The sequence below is a fragment of the Lynx canadensis genome, chromosome D3 (assembly GCF_007474595.2).
Source record: "Lynx canadensis isolate LIC74 chromosome D3, mLynCan4.pri.v2, whole genome shotgun sequence".
Classification (NCBI taxonomy): domain Eukaryota; kingdom Metazoa; phylum Chordata; class Mammalia; order Carnivora; family Felidae; genus Lynx; species Lynx canadensis.
In genome coordinates, this window is record NC_044314.2 from 18,128,656 (window position 1) to 18,148,370 (window position 19,715).

The following is a 19,715-nucleotide window of genomic DNA, read 5'->3' on the forward strand; positions in this document are numbered from 1 at the left end:
CTTTTAAGATACAGGACAAAAAGATGGAGAAGGACAAAGGAGGGACAGGAGAAGGTGTTTGTAAGGAACACATGGGGAAGGAGTGCAAAGCTGTGCACTGAGTTGGGCTGTTTACGTGCTCGGAACATTTATTTCAAATCTGAATCAGTGCCTCCAGTTTGTGTGTGTGTGTGTGTGTGTGTGTGTGTGTGTGTATGTATGTGTGTGTGAGTGTCTCAAAATATTTATTTTGAGAGAGAGAAAGCGAGCATGTGAGCAGGGGTGGGGCAGAGAGACGGAGAGAGAAAATCCCAAGCAGTCTCCATGCTGTCAGAGCAGAGCTCCATGCAGGGCTCAAACTCACGAGCCTGAGATCATGACCTGAGCTGAAACCAAGTGTCGGATAGTTAACTGACTGAGCCACCCAGGTTTTTTAACCCAGCTAAAGAAAAATGTTTATGTATTTATTTTGAAAGAGAAAGAGAGCAAGAGTGAGTGCAGGTGCGGAAGGGAGAGAGAGAGGAAGAGAGAGAGAGAGAGAGAGAGAGAGAGAGAGAGAGAATCCCAAGCAGTCTCTGCTGTCAGCCCAGAGCCCAACATGGGGCTCCATCTCATGAACCAAGCACAAGATCATGACCTGAGCCAAAATCCAGAGTCAGATGCTTAACCGACTGAGCCACCCAGGCGCCCCCTCAGTGCCTCCAGTTTAAGCTTTGTTGTTGAGTTTCCTTAATCTATTAAATGAGGAGAATCATTTCAGTCATTTGTTATCCACGCATTTCTGTTGGGTATCCCAGAGCTTAACTGGGCGACCTGGAATCTGAGGGAACAGGAGGAGGGAACCGCGGGTGGTGGAAACAGGCTGGGGGGCATGGAAGGGGGTGGGCTCTGGAGTTGGGGAGACCCACATTAAATTTCAGCTCAACCACCTGTGAGGTGTGACTTTGGATAGGTTCATGAACCCCTGAGAGTTTCAGTGTCCTTATCTGAAAAATGGGGTGTAAGTGAAAGAAAAAATACAAGCAAAGCCTCCATCAGTGTCTGGTATGTAAGAGGAGGCTGAACCTCAGGAATAAGTGTTAGTTCTTCCTTCCTTTGAGTCTCTCTTATCTCAGCCAAGAGCAGAGAATAAGGAACAGAAGCTTGAATTTTAAAAACTGCCGTGCTAATTAAGTAAAGGGGTGTGTGTGTGGTGGGATGGGGGGTGGGGGAGTTGATCCCAGAAAATAGTGCTTAAAAGTCCACGCACTAGCTGAAGACTGGATAAGATCCAAGGAATATTCTAAACTTACCCACATTATCAGCTTCAGAGGAAATTAGGTTAACTGTCCTTTGTTCCGGGCTTTGCGTTATGTTTGGCGACTCCAAGGAATCTATATAAAGATTAATACTTTCTCCTCTCCACACGTGCTTTCTAATAGCCCCTCACAAATACTATATTGGATTCCGGTATGTCCATCCTTTAACAGAAGAAGCAATTGAAGAGATGGAGAGGGACGGGATCGAAAGGGCTATTGCCTTCACGCAGTATCCACAGTACAGCTGCTCGACCACAGGTGAGCCTTCCCCTTGGCAGCGGGACGGTGGGTAGGGATGGCCCCGGCACTGGTAGCCGGGGGACCTGGGTGCGGAAGGAAAGGATAAATCATTTTCAATTTGAATGGCAAATCCAGCCCGTCTGCTTTAAACACGAGAGTTCAGGTCAGTCCATTTGAAATCTCATGGTTCATCTGTCCCCTGAGTTATGGGCCAGTCGGCCGGGAATTACAAACGGTGGGTGGAAGGCGGTCTGCTGCTGGTCCTTCAGTGCAGTTGTGTAATGGATCAGTGATGAACCTTAAGCCGCTTTCTATGTTTGCGTAATAAACCTTACTTTGATGGCAACCCTAGTATTCTTATTAACGTAAAAAGGTGATGGCTGCTTCCATTTTGAAAGTGGAGGTGCCCAGGTAGCACTAGAGATATTGGTGTGTGTTTGTGTTAAGCTTCATTTGTGGGCTGACTTACTGGTTAAACCAAAGCCCAGCTCGAGGTGCCCTTTGTAAACTTCTCTCCGCGTTCTGAACTTTGGAGAATATTACCGTGTGTTGCTTACTATGTATTTAGCTGGAGCTGGAGAAAATAATCATGTGTTCTCTTCTCTGTATCACCGGTAATAGGTAAAGCTTCTTACTGTTGCCCACAAATACATTTGTTTGCATTCTGTTTCAAGGACTGGGATCAGCATATTTTTACTCCCAGATTGCTTTTGGATGTTGGTGCATCTTATTTCTATAACTGTAAAGAAAAACAAAAGGCCGTTGGAGGAAATATTCAAAAGCTGTTGTGTGCCTTAAATGTTTGTTCAGAGCCCCTATGAAAATGCCTGAGTTTTCAGACACCCTCAAGGGTTTGAGTTGTGACTTCTTTTGGAAATATACCTCTACAACTTAAAATGTCTGGTAACGTGTTATTGGATAATGAATCAGATTTTATAAATTTCTAAGCATACTTTTGCGTTGCTTTAAAAAATATACCTCAAATGTAGATGTCTGCTCTAAAAATCAGACAAGTTAAGAAGACGATTATTTGTATGACAGAGGATTGACTACGGGTTTCATTTCACAGCTGACTCTACCAGTATGTTTCAGGTGTTGGTGAGTTTTACTGGTACATCTCTTGTGAGAGGGCAGGTACATTTCACTTCTGAGATGCGAAAGCTTTTAGAAAGCACATCCAGGGGCTCCTGGGTGGCTTGGTCAGTTAAGCGTCCGACTTCGGCTCAGGTCATGATCTCATGGTCTGTGAGTTCGAGCCCCGCATCGGGCTTTGTGCTGACAGCTCGGAGCCTGGAGCCTGTTTCCGATTCTGTGTCTCCCTCTCTCTCTGCCCCTCCCCTGTTCATGCTCTGTCTCTCTCTGTCTCAAAAATAAATTAAAAAAAAAAAAAAAAAAAAAAAAAAGAAAGCACATCCATTCTTTGAGACCACGAGAGTGTTGTTTACCCGTTGTGTCATTTAGACACACACATTGTTGGGGCACAGCCAGTGTAGGCTATGTATCAATCACATACAATTGTTTTGGTTCTGTTTTCCGCTTAATTACTACTTCTGCTAGTTTATCAAATGTTTCTGAGTGGCCCTGAAGAACTAATGTGGCTTCCAGAAGTCCTTTTGTGGCTTCAGAAGTCTTGAAAATGATATTCACCTGTAAAATGTGGCCTGCAGTATGAATGTGATGGTGACTTCTCCACGATTTCTGGAGAGATTGTTTTTGAGCCTGCAGCAGACTCAATTTGGATTTATCTGACTCGCTGTATTCCAGAATGGAACTCATTTATCTTTCTGAAAATTAAGTTTTAGGCTAAGTGTACATTTGATTTAAATATGGCTATATCCTGGCCAGTATTTTATTTTATTTTATTTTATTTTATTTTATTTTATTTTATTTTATTCTTATTTTTTATGTTTTTATTTATTTTGAGAGAGAGGAAGAGTGTGAGCAGGGGAGGGGCGGAGGAAGAAGGAGAGAGAGAATCTTAAGCAGACTCCATGCTCAGCATGGAGCCTGACATGGGACTTGATCCCACGGCCCCTGGGATCATGACCTGAGACGATATCAAGAGGCCGACACTTAACCCGATTGAGCCACCCAGGCACCCTACCGGCTGGTATTTTAACATGGAGACATATCAGATTCACAGTCCTCGTAGTTAACAGAAACCAGAGGATGGGTATTGGGAAGCAAGGAAACGCTTTGGAACATTTGCCCTATGTTAAGATTGAGGAAGAGGCTCTGTGTTAGGGTGAGTTGCATAGGATTAGCCTTAGCCCCAGCGCCAGCTCCACTAGGCCAAGAAAATGTTGAATTGTGTGCGTACCACCTGCCTTCCTTCAGTCTTTGAGTTTTTGTGATTTTGACCTCTTGGTTAAAAAGACAAGTTTTGGGGTGCCTGGGTGGCTCAGGCGGTTAAATGTCGGACTTCGGCTCAGGTCATGATCTCACGGTCTGTGAGTTTGAGCCCCACGTCGGGCTCTGTGCTGTCAGCTCAGAGTCTGGAGCCTGCTTCGGATTCTGTGTCTTCTCTCTCTCTCTATGCCCCTGCAGCACTCGCACTGTGTCTCTCTCTCTGTCTCAAAAATAAGTAAACACTAAAAATTTTTTTTTTTTAAAAAGACAAGTTTTGTTAGATTACTTGTAAGGATTTGGTCTCCATTTAACTTAACTCTGGGAAATGATGAAAATCTTGTAGAAGCAGGTAGAAATAAAGAATGCTCATATAAACCTTAACAGACTGCTCTCAATAAGCTAGTATTCTTATCAACAAGTCATTTAGGGGCACCTGGGTGGCTCAGTCCACTAAGTGTCCAACTCTTGATCTCAGCCCAGGTCTTAATCTCATGGTCATGAGTTCAAGCCTTGTATCGGGCTCCACACTGGGTGTGAACCTACTTAAAAAAAAAAAAAAAAAAAGAACCCAAGTCACTTTAAAAGATGGCTGTAAAGCTTTTATTGTAATGTAGAAAATATGGATCACATCATATTAAGTAAAAATATCCCAAGTACTCGGGATACAAAATTGCATACATACTAAAATGACAACTTCGTGAAACAAAATAGCTATAAAGGAAAGTGACTAGAAAGAACTATGCTGGAGTAAAATGATGAGTGTATTAGCATGCTGGGTCATGGCCAGTTTCTTTTTTCCTTTCTTCCCTGCCTCCTACATTTTCTGCTGGGGTTGATTACCTTCATAATGTGTGTGTGTGTGTCGGGGTGGGGTGGGGGAATTAACATGCTTTTGGTTGTTATAACTGGTCTCTGCAAATAGCGACTGCTCATATTTCATAAATACTCTGCTGTCGTGTTTCTCACTAGAAATGGCCTCACTGGTCTTTGAAAAGCCATTGAAATTGATTGCTTTTTAGTGATCTCCATTTGCAGGGTAGTTAAATCTATATGCATTTTAGAGCATTGAAATAATTGTGATTAGACTGATTCAGTATAGAAGCAGTTACCTATCTTGACCTTACTGCCTTTCCTAGTCTGTTCTTTATTTTCACTATAATCAACGCACATCTACTACGTGGTCCCCTGTATATTTCAGGCAGCAGCTTAAATGCCATTTACAGATACTATAGTGAAATGGGAAGGAGGCCTGCGATGAAGTGGAGCACAATTGACAGGTGGCCCACACACCCCCTCCTCATTCAGGTAAGCTAGCCCCTGCCAGCAGCTTCCATCAGCCCAGCTTCCAGCGTGGGTCAGGTTCTGGTCCCTGCCTCGTTTGTGGCGTCCCTCTGAGCCTTACCGTTCTTTTGCTTAAATGGTGTGCTGGGATTAAAACACAGTATTAGAGTCTTCATTTATTATGACAAGAGAAAATAATTATAAAGGTTTAAAGGTTAGAGTCTTTCCTTTCCTCACATTAACACTGTTAGTTCCAAACTGTAGCAGAATTGTGTCCTGAGTTTTGTGTTTCCCAATAACCAGGACGTTAAAGGTTATACGAAGTGTTTCAGTCAATTTACATAACGGGGTGACCAAGAGATCCTGTATTTTCTAAAGCCTTTAAAATGACAAAATGTTTGAAAATTTTTTAAAGGTACTAAATCTACACATTCTGACATGAAAGTAGATTTAACATTTCAATTGAGAAAGTCATGTATTAGGAGAAATTTCACATTTTGCCTACACAATTATATTTCCATCAACAGGTGCTTGATTTTTGGAGAATCAGTTAAAACTATAACTCAGAAGCCAAAAGCTTTGAATTGGTGTTATTATATCCTTTTTTGCCACTTGTACGAGAGTAGTATTGGTAATTACCCTAAAACGTACAAATACAGTTTTTTTCTGTCCAAGGAGGCTTCTGCCTGTGAGTTAGTTTAGGTAGGAGACATATTAAGTGATTCGGGTTTCCTCCAGTCTATTTCACTCTGTGGACATTCTGTGGAAAGATCCCAGGTTACCATCTTTTTTAAAAGCCTGGAGTCGCTTAAAATCTCTACCACTAGATGGTGCTAGACATTGTTTAAAAGCAGGCCTGCTCTTCCCCTGGAGCAGGCCAGGTTCCTTGGGCACCGAGGTGATGTCAGGGGTTAACACTTAGGTTGAAAAACAGTTTTAAGTGCAAATGAAAAGAAGGTGCCTTCCCTTAGAGAGAGGTGTGGTTGTGGTCTCAGTGCCCTTTGCTGTACTGCTGGGTCCAGGTAGCCCAGTATGCTCTGACTATTTTGCTCCCGGAGGCCTGTGGGTGGGAATGAGGGGTTTCAGGTCAGCACCGACATGTGGTAGCAGAGAACGGAGGGATCTGCACAGCATCTGCCTGCCCTGATCGAGTGAGTAATTAGATTTGCATTAAAATTCAGCCCTTTGAAAAGGGGGGAAGCAGAAAGATGGAAAGGTCTCTTAACTGAGGAAGTCTCCCTTCACAAAATGAAAGGGAATTTTAGAGGTATTTATCTGCCCTCCTAGATGGTGTGATTGAAGGCTCTGAGAGCCGCCTGCCTCTTTCATTCTGCAGAGAGATCGCACATCGAAAATACCACAGATGGATTTGGGATGATTTAAGTAGCACTTCGGCTGGCCCATGGCTCCTCAGTTTTGACGGTGTTAGCGTCTGTTGTAAGCCGTAACAAATTGTGTTTCTACTTGTAGTTCTGTGAGCTGAGAGAAGGAAAAATACTAAAATTTTGGGGAAGTGGAAGTTTATAGATAGGCTTGATTCTTAACATTATGTAAATGACACAAGGAGATTTGCTATCCAGCAGAAACTTTAAAAAAAGTCAAAGCCTCAACTAATTGGAAACTAAAAATAAAGTTAAAACCTAACACTAAAAATACTCTTACCTGTTATAGGTAGTAATTACTCGAAGCAGTCTTTTTACTACTGTTATCTCTAATATTGCTGTTTATCTAGCTGCTGGGGTAATTGGAGTAAACATATATTCTAGTCTCCTATGTAAACTTGACAGTGGGCCTCCTTACCTAGGCCACTGTCCCTCTAAACATGATCCTTTCTGAACGTCCTTAGTGTCCAAACATTGCAAAAACCACTGGTTTTGTGTATGTCTAATCTTACTACATTTACTCTGTAGATAAATTATAAATTTTGAAAAGGAAACTCTCTAGGCACCTTCTTGTACCTTAGCGTATTTATTTACCAAATTCTGAGCGTTTGGGAAGGTTAATAGTATTTCAGTATTGATTAGGGAATTTATTTGCCCTTCTTATGGTATTAGCCATTGATATGTCAAAATACCAACACAGGCAAATGTATGTGGTCCTGGTAAATCGTCCTTTATAATTTTTTAAAAACCGTTGTATTTGGAAATCAGTTTAAACATGCAGAAAAGTTACAAGACTAAGTATAGTACAGAACTCTACTCTTTGCCTAGATTCATGTATTATTAGCACTTATTCCACTCGCCAGCATTTGCATCCTCTGTGTGTGTGCATATATACGTGTTTTTTCCCCGAACCTTTTGAGAGTAACTTACATCTATAAAATCACCCTTTCCATCGAAATAGCAGGAATAGTCTCTTCTGTAACTGTGACACAATATTCAGCCTCAGTAAGTTTAACATTGATACTTAAATTTATCTAATCTGCACTCATATTCCAGTTTTGTCAATTGACCCATTGATGTCCTTTGTAGCATTTGCTTTATGAGTTAAATGACAAGGAATGATTAAAGCGCGAGATGAAAGAAAGCCTCTTCAGATCGGGTATTTCAGCACCTATTGATGTAAATTGGAAAGAGCCAACTAGACGGAGGGAATTAACTGGTCTGGTGGACAGAGATTTGGAGGCGGAGGCGGGCCTGCCTTGTAGCCCAGGTCCCGCAGATGTGACTGAATGGGCCCCCACGTCGGCCGCCTCTTCCCCCCTCTGTGAATTTAATGAGAGTTGCACAACCTCTCGTCTGTTGTTATGAAGGTTGTTATGAAGATTGACTTAGCGAGGATGCTGGGCTCAGAAGGAAAAGGTCGTAAAAATAGAATAGTATTTTCTTATTCCTCTACTATTTCTGTCTAATGTGTTTTAATGTGATAGGCCTGAAAGCCAAACTAAGGAAGATTTAGAAAGACCCCGTAAGCTGTTTTCCTGCTAACCGAGCAAATGAGAGATCTTAAAACAACTTCTTCCCATCTGTGTTTCCTTTCCATCTGGAAGTGTGCCCTGTTCCTCCCGAGGGGAAGCAGATCCAGAGCGTTCATTTTCAGTGAGCCATTAGCGAGCTTTAGAAGTTTCCCATCAAATTCCCTAGGCCCCTGAAACCGTTATGAGCCATTTTGATGATGAACCACGGCAAGAGGAGACTGTACTGTTGGCAATTTTTTAAAAAGAGAGTTCCAGTTTTTGAGGGTTGCCATGAAATTTCTTGTTGTACCTCTCATTTTAAAAATATTTTCTTTTCCTTCCATTTCTTTCTTCCCAACTCCTTCTGACCCTCCTTTCTTGCTGTTCCCGCAGTGCTTTGCAGACCACATCGTGAAAGAACTGGACCACTTTCCACCTGAGAAGAGGAGTGAGGTGGTCATTCTCTTTTCTGCTCACTCACTGCCCATGTCTGTAAGTAAGAACGTTTTGTTGGATGACCTAGCGCTAGAGGATTTCTGAATGCGTAAACGGGACCCGCCTTCCAGAACATCCTGAGCCCAGTGCAAGGACGAGTTCTAAAATCTCAGACTTCACCTAGGTGCTACATGTAACTAGACTCATTCCTGGAAACCCAATAATAATTAATTCAAATTATAATGTTGTGAATAAATATCGTCTTATGAAACCTCTTTAAACGATAACTTGGCGGTGGGTTGTAGAGGAGTTTTCCTGTACGTGAACAGGTGGAGCAGGTAGAGGAAGGCTGCTGTTACCTGCCCTGTTGAAGGAGCGCACCCGATTTTCAGTCAGTATCTTGCACTGAAGAGCCTCCGTTCACACTCCGTCCTGTTCTTTTGTCAAGACTTGACAGGGGCTGTTTGAACTCCAGGAAATGATTACAGTTTCTAATTTGCTCAGACCAGAGCCCACGTTTTAGCCAGTGAGTATGGCGTGTATCGAGTGGTCATCTGGTTATTCCCCAGTTTATCACGCTGCGCTGGGTGTTCTCGAAAATACCGCCTGTGTGCCTGAGCTGTCGCCCGTTTGCCAACGAGAACGATGGAGCCAGTGCGCTGCAGGGTATAGAGATGTGCGTGGAATGAGCGGCCAGTTTCATCAGCTCAGAACTATCACTGTGCCCTGAGCACATTGCTTTCAAAGCCAGAGAGGCGAAGAATTACGTCTTCGTAGGTGTTAAGGGTTTAACTCCAGAGTTAATGGAGTTAACCCCAGTGCCTGGGGCCACCCCTCTAATCGGTCTTTACTGCCACCTGGTGGTCACGGGGGTCGAGCCCTGACAGCTCTCCCGCTCCTGCGTTCAACCGAGCAGGTGCCGGTGCAGCTGGAGGAGGCTCGGGAGTATGTTCCTCCCTTCTGGAAGCCTGCCTGTTTTACTCTAACAAGTTCATACTCTCTCTTCTGGTATCACGCAAAGCCTCTTCGCATGCCCCTCCGGCCGCTCGGCCCGCATCCTTTTCACAACTGTCCTAGGTGTGATGAGGCCGTGTCTGACGTGCCAGAGGGAAGCTCTTGGGCTGGAGGGGGTGAGGTGGGGGGGGGGGGAAGGAAGCACGTTTTTGCACGTGAACAATTCCAGGTGCTGCCTTCCCTTCCCTCAGTCACTCCCCCATCCTTTCCTCCAGGGCCGGGCACCCTGTTGCCAGGCTTCTCTGCCACGCGGGCTCCCGTGTGGGACGGGCTGTGCCATGAAGTCGCGAGGATGAGGGAGGGTGGGGAAGACCGGGACTGTCAAGGAAGCAGACTGTTCTAGCAGGCTTCTCTTTTCCCCTGTACTTGCTGCTGCTCACCCTTCCTTCTTGATGACTTTTCAAAGACTTAATATTTGGAAGTAATTTTGGACTTACAGAAAAGTTGAAAAATAGTACAGAGGGTTCGTGTGTATATGTATATACATATATATATACATATACACACACGTATATACATATATACATACATATACACACACATACACCCTTCCCTTTGCATCTCCTCATGCCGCATCTGCACAACCGCAGTTCCTTGACCCAGACTGGGACCCTAACGGCGGTGCACTGCTGTGAGCCAGGGGCCAGGCTTTCTCAGGCTTCAGCATCGTGTCACGTTGTTATGTCTCCTCGGGAGCCCCCAGTCCCTGACAGTCTTCACGCTTTTCTTGTCTTTTGTGACCTTGATATTTTTGAAGAATGACTTAGTGGAATGTCAGTTATTTTGCATCTGGATATGTCTGGCATTTTCTTTTTTTTTTTTCCTTTTAATTTTTTTTTTTTATATAATTTACATCCAAATTAGTTAGCATATAGTGCAACAATGATTTCAGGAGTAGATTCCTTAGTGCCCCTTCCCCATTTAGCCCATCCCCCCCCAAACCCCTCCAGTAACCCTCTGTTTGTTCTCCATATTTAAGAGTCTCTTATGTTTTTGTCCCCCTTCCTGTTTTTATATTATTTTTGCTTCCATTCCCTTGTGTTCATCTGTTTTGTATCTTAAAGTCCTCATATGAGATTTTTGTCTTTCTCTAATTTCACTTAGCATAATACCCTCTAGTTCCAAGCACTTAGTTGCAAATGGCAAGACTTCATTCTTTTTGATTGCCGAGTAATACTCCATTGTATATATATACCACATCTTCTTTATCCACTCATCCATCGATGGACATTCGGGCTCTTTCCATACTTTGGCTATTGTCGATAGTGCTGCTATAAACATGGGGGTGCATGTGTCCCTTCGAAACAGCACACCTGTATCCCGTGGATAAATGCCTAGTAGTGCGATTGCTGGGTCGTAGGGTAGTTCTATTTTTAGTTTTTTGAGGAACCTCCATACTGTTTTCCGGAGTGGCTGCACTAGCTTGCATTCCCACGTCTGGCATTTTCTCACGATTAGATTGAGGTTATGTAGTACGGGGAAGAACACTCCATGCTGATTGGTCCTTCTCAGTGCATTGTACTTGGGCACATGATAATAACACGTCTTACTACTGGTGATGTGATCCTTGGCCATTTGTCTGAGGTGGTACCTGCTGGGTTTGTACATAGTAAAGTTACTGTTTTTCTCTCTGTAATTTAAAATATCTTAGGTGAGATAATTTGAGACTAGGCAAATGCTTTCTTTTTCCTAGACCTTTGCTCACTAATTTCAGCATCCTTCAATAGATCTTGCCTATAGTGATTATTTCTATGTTGTTCTAATGGCGACTTTATATTTCCCTCATTCATTCTACATTTAGGTTTCTAATGCTAATGGCTTTTTAACTAACTTTGGTAATATCATAAAATAGTTTATCCAGATTTCACTTCAACAGTATTTATTGAGCACTGGTCTATCGACTGTATTCAAAGTACTGTTTTATCCACTGTCTATCCATTGTCGTAGGATATGGGAATGAACAAAATAGACAAAAATCTTTGTCCCCAGAGAGTGGGGGTGGGGGACAGATAATAACCATATTACAGAAAAAAAATAGTATGCTATGTCAGAAGGTAATAAGTATTGTGGGAATAAATAATATTTAGTTAGATAGTATATAATAAGTATTATTAAATAAAGCAGCATAAGGGGTTGTGGAGTCAGTGCACAGCTAAATGTTAAAGCAGTAAAAATAAAATTCCTATTGAACATTTTCAAAAGTATTAACAAGCTGTTGTGTCAGGACCAGTTATCAGACGTTTGCTGTGCACAAAGCATTTGCCTTGCAGTCCGTTGCTGTGGGGAAAGTGGGAAAAAAGGAATTTGAAGGTATAGGTCATATTCTCGAGGAGCCTGGTGTGTGAACCCATGAGCTGCTTCTCTCTTCTGTCTTACTCCACCAGCATTTGCCCCTTCTGTGAAGCTGGTGCCGTGGATTCCACAGGTCCAGATGCCGTCCACACAATATTCTCGATTCCCGCTTTCCGTATTTCAGATGGGGAAACCGAAAGACCCATCCTCCCTCGTTAGACATCAATCTCCTACGAATAACAGAGAACATAGGATTTGACATATTCCTAGCTACTTAGAGAGGAGTGAATGCGGTGTTCTCCTTTGGCCCATGAGGAAATAGACCCGAGGAAGTTTGGCAATTGAGTGCAGAAGACAGTGGGGAAGGTCCCCGGCTTACACGGTCACACAGCACAGTCCAAGGCTCTTGGACCCCTTCACAGTGTTGGCGACTGAACACCCATGTGTCTCTGCTGCAGGTGGTCAACAGAGGGGATCCCTATCCTCAGGAGGTGGGCGCCACTGTGCAGAGAGTCATGGATAAGCTGGGTTACTCCAACCCCTACCGACTGGTTTGGCAGTCCAAGGTAGGTGGCTTCCATACGTTTACAGTCAGCTTTTCTGAGGACATCTATTTTAGGACTTAGTTATGAAATGATTAGATCTGGCTCTTTCACATACGCAGAATGTTCTATCACCTGGTGGTTCACCATGAGCAGAAGGAACTCTGCAGGCAGGTCAAATGGAGGGGAAGTCAAGCAACCAGTTGAATTTCATTGATTTAATGTATTATTTGTTTTTAGTTGTAATGGCAGAAATTGCTATTTATTTATATTATGCCAACTTCTAGAAGGATTCGAGCTTAACAGAGAAATAGCAAAGCCCACTAATGCGAATGTCAAGCGTGGCCCTCACTCTCAGCAGCATGCGGGTGTGCGTCCAGGGCGGTGGGCTGTGGCGTGTCACAGACACGGGGCAGAAAGGGGTCCCTGTGTGTGTTCATTCTCCTTTCTCACAGGTTGGTCCGATGCCCTGGCTGGGCCCTCAAACAGACGAGACCATCAAAGGGCTTTGTGAGAGGGGGAGGAAGAACATTCTTTTGGTCCCGATAGCGTTTACCAGCGATCACATTGAAACGCTGTACGAACTGGACATCGAGTACTCCCAAGTTCTGGCTAACGAGGTAAATGTGATTATTGGTTCCATTCGTAAGTTGTGATTTGTTTTGGAAGGAAACTTTCTCTGCAACGATATAATTGCATCATTCAAAAATACCGTCCGGTGGTTATCGGAGAGCACGTGGGTGGGCGGTGAGCCAAGTAAGGGAAGGGGACTGAAGAGTACAGGCTCATCTTGACGAGCACTGAGGCACACGTAGAATTGTTGAGTCACTGTACTGTAAACCCGAAACGAATATAACGCTGTATGTTAACCATACTGGAATTAGAAAAAGATTTTGAAGGGATAAAATAATATGTTCTTTGATAGATAGGTTTGCCTGTACCGTGGCCTCATTGTTCCAAATAACATTTAAACTGAGTTCGTCTGAACACATTAAGTTAATTCCACGTCAGCAGAGAGGAAGCACTTTTGTGCCTTTGTGAACCCAGGTGCCGAGCCGTGACTGGGAGCAACATCATTTTATCTAGTTGGAGACACTGTATATCACCTGGAAGTACTAAAGCTACATTTTCTTAAGACAGAATAATTGGACTTCTCGCCAGTTTGGAGGAAAAGAATTGTATTGTGTTAGCATTCCTCTGGGCCTAATAGTGCCCTCTACTTGGGGTTTTACACGGTTTCTTGTTGGATTTTGTCATTTAGGAGAAGACCATTGAATGAACACTGAGGCAGAGTGTGTTGTAATTTCCTTGACTTCTTTGATACACTCAATTAGCCGTTTGCTACCGTGTTGTGATCAATCTGATTATTGAAATAAAGCCTACCGTCCTTAGTGTCTTATGATGTAAGATGGATGTGAGTTCTCATTCACAGTGGCGACGAACTTACTGTTGCCCCATCTCATGACTTCGGGGGGCCGGCCCGAAACCGGAATCCAGTGTATAGCATTGTTTCTATGGGGACTGTGGAAGCTCTGGGATCCCAGAAGCCCTCGCCTGCCGCCCCATCTTCTGCCAGAATTCCCGGCCCTGGTCGTCCCCATGCGTGCTCGATGGAGGCCTGGCCTCAGAGGCTACCTCACTCTCTCCGGGACTGAGAATGGGTGGCACGCACGGGACAGGGTGCGAGCGGCTTGGAGAGAGCTTTAGCCGGCATGTAACCCCACGGGGTTCTGTTTATGCACGCTGGTCATCAAATGTTGAGGAAGTTGGAGGGTGTCAGTAGTTCTGATACAGAAATGATGGGAAAGTGGTTGCAGCATTGTCTGTGGACGTCATGTAATGGTGCCTCCTGTATCCCACCGTGACCTTGGCTGGTCGTGAGCTTCCTAAAGAGACTTACGTGCAAATATAGTTCGTACCAGTGTGTTCGGGAAATATGTTTTTGTATTGCATGATAGTTCACAGTTGTTAACATTACTAAACCGAGATTATTTCTTAGTAATCAAATGGATTATTAGTGATGAATAGATTATCCATAGAATAAAGAAGACCATCTAGCTACAGTTTACTTCATTGTTTTGATGGGAGAATATGCTGTGTTTAAAACAACTTTCTTTAGGGGCGCCTGGGTGGTTCAGTCGGTTAAGCGTCCGACTTTGGCTCAGGTCATGATCTCACGGTCCATGAGTTCGAGCCCCGCGTCGGACTCTGTGCTGACAGCTCAGAGCCTGGAGCCTGCTTCGGGTTCTGTGTCTCCCTCTGTCTCTGCCCCTCCCCCGTTCATGTTCTGTCTCTCTCTCTCTGTCAAAAATAAATAAACATTAAAAAAAAAAATTTTAAACAACTTTCTTTAAAAAGTAGTTTGAATTTTTCCCCCAAGATGAAATTACTGCTTATCGATAATAAAAATAATAAAGAACCCAGACAATTTAGAGGAGCATCACATTGAGAGTAGAGCTCACTCAGAATCTTACCCCTGAGAGATAGTAAGTTAATATTTTAATAAAATTAAGTCCCCTTTTTTCTCTAAATGTATGTGTACTTTAAGAAAAATGGTATTCTCCTACATGTTTAACAAAAATGGTATTTTATTCATACTGTTTTGTAATTTTTTTTTCTTAAAAATATGTTACAGACCCAAGTCAATAAATGTAGTTAGATCTGTATAATTAACAAATCCTTGATCGGTATGCATCAGTATGTTTCCAACTTTGTACTTTCCTAAACTGCTTTGTAATAAACATCATTTCCTTTTTACTTTTCCAATTATTTTCTTAGATAAAATTCCTAGAAATGGAATTTAAATGGTGGTAGATATTTTACTGGGTTGCCCTACAGAGTTGTATCCTGTAACTGTCGCATGAACAGTGTTAAAGACCACTGCCAGTGTTGGTTATCCTGCCGTTACTGACTTCTACATGAAGTTTTAGAATACAGTCTCTTTTTAAGTTGAGAACTATGTGTTTGCTGATCTCACCATTTTCCCTTGTCAGTTGAAGTTCACTTAAACGATAAAGCAACAAAAAAGCCATCTGCATTTTAGAAAGAAGATTTTGACTACCTGAGTGAACAATAATTAGATGTTTCTTAATTATTTGGGGGATCATCAACTGGGTATTTGGGGGGAGGGAAGCAAGGATGATAGTGAAACAGTCCTCAGGTTTTATTTTGGATTTTTCTGTGTAAGAATATATTTAAAAACCCAACTCTGCATTGGATCCCATCTAGGTTCACCAGACATTAAATTAATTTACCTCTTTTGGCAATTGGAATCAAAACGGGCATAAAGATTTATTTAATTAAAGCAACATTCTGCTTAGGTAGAGTCTGTAAAAGTATGCATTAGAAAGGTAGATTAAAAAAAAAGAATGGTAAGCAGATTTGAATGACTTGAGAATTCTGTCAAATATAGCCTCGAAAACGGTTTGGAAACTAAGCACTTATGGGAAGGTAATAGGGTGGGGGAAGGAATAGAAACTGAGAGCAATTTTATGATAACAGAGGTGAAAATCAACATCTGTGTCTGGTCCCGTGGCTGTTTTCATTTCTGAGCAGTCTGGGACCACTTTGGAAGTAGCACTTTAAGTTGTGTATGTATCTATGTCTGTTTACTTTTTTGTAGCGGTTTCTTTAAAAAAAAAAAAAAGGAAAATAAAATGTGTATGTGGTTTTCCCTCTTTTTCTCATTTGATTCAGTGTGGAGTTGAAAACATCAGAAGAGCAGAGTCTCTTAATGGAAATCCATTGTTCTCCAAGGTATCTATACTGTTGCAACCATTTTCGTAGAACATATCGGAGAGTAATCCTCTGAGAAGCTCTTACAGAATATTGGTTTTCTCACATATTAGAACATTTTGAGTTCCAATTAATTACAAAAATAAAATCGAATTCCTTATGCTCTTGCTCCTTTTTCGTTTAGATAGCCCCGATTTTCTTATTTTCTACCCACCTATAACTTTGTCTGATTTAAGATCTGCCTTTCAGAGACCAGATTTAGCAGGTGGGGTAAGAGGATTTTCTTCTCTAAAATCTCTATCTTAACTTTTGTCTAAGCCGAGGATCCTTAGGAAACGAAGATATTATAGAATCCAGTTCAAAGTAGCCATAATTCAGACGAAAAGAAACCCCCAGCCATAGTGATTATCTGGGCAGATGGGAGGGGGAGGGAGGCGCGTGGGGAGAGAGCAGACTTGATGCTTCTGAGGAATCTTTGCTTCTTGTCGCCCGTCTTCCAGGCCCTGGCCGATTTGGTGCTGTCACACATCCAGTCAAACGAGCTGTGCTCCAAGCAGTTGACTCTGAGTTGTCCGCTCTGTGTAAATCCTGTCTGCAGGGAGACTAAATCCTTCTTCACCAGCCAGCAGCTGTGACCCCAGCCAGAGGACCCCGTGGGATTAGGCAAATGCCCAACCCCCAGATACCTCCATTGTGGAGGAGATGTATTCAGAGATCAGGGAAGAAAGTTACATTGGTATCTGTACCGCCTTTGGGCACAAATTGTGTGATTTCTTGAGGAACAGAGTCTGAAATCCTTATTGGGGTTTTCTATTTTTATATCCTAAAAATATATCCATTTATATCCCCCCTCCCTGGGTAAAGTTACCGGTTTGGAATGTCCACTGGGCTATTTAAAAACTAAGTTTTAAAAATTTATCTTAATAGATGCACACATATTTTAAATACCGATTTGGGGTTTATTGCTCAAAAAACCTGCATGGGTGATTAATGGAGAGTCCCCTCTGTGGGCTGTCAGTGTGAATGAGATCTGTTTACAGTCTTGTGCATATAGTTGTCTTGTTTTTTAAGTGAACAGACTTGACTGAAGGAAATATAATTTGAAAAGGAACTGTTACCTAATCTTTCTCTAAGCCCACGGGTTACAGAAGGCCAGTAATGAGGCAGGATGGTCACCTATAATGGCTGCTTTTTCAGCAATTAATGGTGATGTCCCCATTAACTGGTCACTGTGGTACTTACGTGTGAACCTCACTTTTCTCACCATAAAACCAAATCGAGTACAGATTCCAAAAGTGCGTTAAGATTCCCCAGGCACACAAGGCTAATAAACCTGTAGAAATCCAGCATGGGTCACACTTGCCTGGTGAGGATCTGCAGTGTCACAGGAAAGGGGGCTCTCACTGCTTCCCGTCCCCAAGGACTGTGATGCCGGGAAATACTAACAATGGGCTTCATCTCTAAAGCTGTCCCAGGACCTGGTGAAACTTTACATGGAGCATCTTCTTTATTTTGCTTGAATGCCTTCTTTCTTCCCGTTTGTTTGAAGAATTACTTTATAAAGTCAGCTGTTTTGTAATCTTGAATTCTTTCTTAATTTATAATTTTTACCGTGAAAATGACGTAACCCTGCTCTTGGAAATTTGAAAAATAGAGGGAAAAAAAAATCACTCTAATGCAACAGCAATTAATCATATTCTTCTATCTCATGCCAGTCTTTTCCTGTGGATATTTTTAATGTCATTGTAACCTTGAATTTGTGAGTGAAAAGTTGTTCTAAAATTGTAGAAATAATGTAAGATCAGAATCTGATCTCCTTTACTTGGATTTAAATGGATTAAAAAATCTCTGATGGATCCGTAATGAATTTGTAATGATTACCTTCTCTTTCGTCCAAGCTCGAAAACTTTGTTCTTCAAAAGAGCGTGTCTTTGATGTTTTTAAAGCCAGTTCATAAAGTGGAAGTATTAGAAGAATCATAGATCTCCTATATTCAGGATTTACTGTGCTAATAAATATTATCACATCATTAAGGTGTTAACTATTTGATTCATGCTCTCTGTTAAATCAAAACTAATGCAAGTTCATTCATAATCAAACTTATTAAATAGGAGGAATTTAGTTTGTAATACAAGGAAAGAAACATGCCATCCATTTTAGTTCATAATTTTCCCACTCTGATAACAGCTATGAAATTTGAGTAATGTGCTTTTTTTTTTTTTTTTTTTCAAATTGGTTTTCCTATTGGTAGATTGTGTTTCCAGAGAAAGGTACAAGGCAGAGATAGTTGGCTGTTTCCGTGAGCTCTTGGGGGATTAGTTTCAAGGTAGACTGAGTCCCACAGTGAAGGCAATTCTCTGGGTTAGTGAAGGCGGGTTAGGCTTGCAGCCATTCCCTGTGCTTCAGTCATGCGGAGGGCCTGCTTCAGCCAAATACATATTATTATGGAGATGTTACAGAAAACTGCAGCTCAGGAGCTCTTGCTAGGGTATCTGAAACCCCTCGTTTGCTAAGGGAGCTTCTGAATCAACAGTGACTGGGCTGTCTGGAATAATATCCTTGATTCTGAGGGGGACCAGCCCGGCCTTTGTAGTGACAGACAAAGGGCGAGTTATTGGGATCACTGCCCAGGGCATTTGTTGTCCTGAGGAGTGTTACCTTTGACTGTTCTTAACCAAAGATGGGCGAGGATCACACTCAAGGGGAGCATTTTGTAGGACAAAATCAACGATTGCTCGTGGCAGAGCTAATAGCCTTTGAGAAAGGTTATCCTATTTGCCAACTTTGAAATATACACGTTTGCCCTGGTAATTAGCAGTGAGCTGCTGGCAGCCAGGCAGACCTGGCTTGAACTGATGAATCAGCCTGTACAGGAAACTTGCAGGGGCTGTGACGCTGAGCCGGTTCAGCTTGGCCCGGGTCCTTGTAAGGCCCAGCTCCCTGTATGGACAGCACAGAAGGAAGGAACTCTTCTAAAGGATATGCATTCTGGAACTACTAGCCTTTTTTAAATGAAAAGAAATGTTTGCATTCAAAGAATATTTACTTCATATCTGGAGAAATGAAACTCAACGTTAAAAGCCCTTTAAATGTGTATCAGTGATGCGGGGGGGGGGCACCTGGGTGACTCAGTTGGTAGAGCATCCAACTCTTGTTCTCAGGGTCATGAGTTCAAGCCCCACATGGGAAGTGGAGCCCACTTAAAAAAATGTGTATCGGTGACTTTTTGGTGCTAAATAGTAACTACTCACGACTTCCTGATAGTACCTCAGAGTACACATCCTTGCTCAGTAAATCCATGAACAGAATGTAACATTTCTCTAGGATTCCATTAAATTTTTCTTTGTGACTGGGATTATGTAGACAATGATGGCTATCTAGATATGAAGAGAAAGTGGGTTTTCTGCTCCAAGTCGCCCAAATTAAGCCTGTCAGAAGATGCATTGTATCCACCATTCTAAAGTCATATTAGGTCATTTACATGTTCAGCTGATCTTGAAAATAGGTGTTTTCAAAAAAAAAAAAAAAAAAAGAAAGAAAATAGTTTTTTTTTTCTCTTGATTTCTTTTTGATAGATTAATTTGGTGGGATGAGTTCCCTGGAATAAAATGTTGCATTTTTTTCCCCCCTCGGCTATCTGTTCTCATAAATTGG

At 42.4% G+C, this 19,715-nt stretch overlaps 1 protein-coding gene across 2 annotated transcripts in view; it reads left to right on the top strand.

The window, feature by feature from the left end:
- Positions 1-18,090, top strand: part of FECH (ferrochelatase) — a 37,789-nt gene extending 19,699 nt beyond the window's left edge. Inside the window, exons 5-11 of one of the 2 annotated variants that reach the window (XM_030336066.2) lie at positions 1,401-1,535; positions 5,065-5,171; positions 8,437-8,535; positions 12,243-12,350; positions 12,782-12,946; positions 16,023-16,082; positions 16,562-18,090. In XM_030336066.2, the coding sequence (XP_030191926.1) occupies positions 1,401-1,535; positions 5,065-5,171; positions 8,437-8,535; positions 12,243-12,350; positions 12,782-12,946; positions 16,023-16,082; positions 16,562-16,696 (809 nt within the window). In that variant the 3' untranslated portion in view covers positions 16,697-18,090. Of the gene's footprint in view, positions 1-1,400; positions 1,536-5,064; positions 5,172-8,436; positions 8,536-12,242; positions 12,351-12,781; positions 12,947-13,373; positions 13,733-16,022; positions 16,083-16,561 lie in introns of those variants that run through there. The other variant, XM_030336064.1, reaches the window with a different exon arrangement.
- Positions 18,091-19,715: the final 1,625 nt, after the last annotated feature.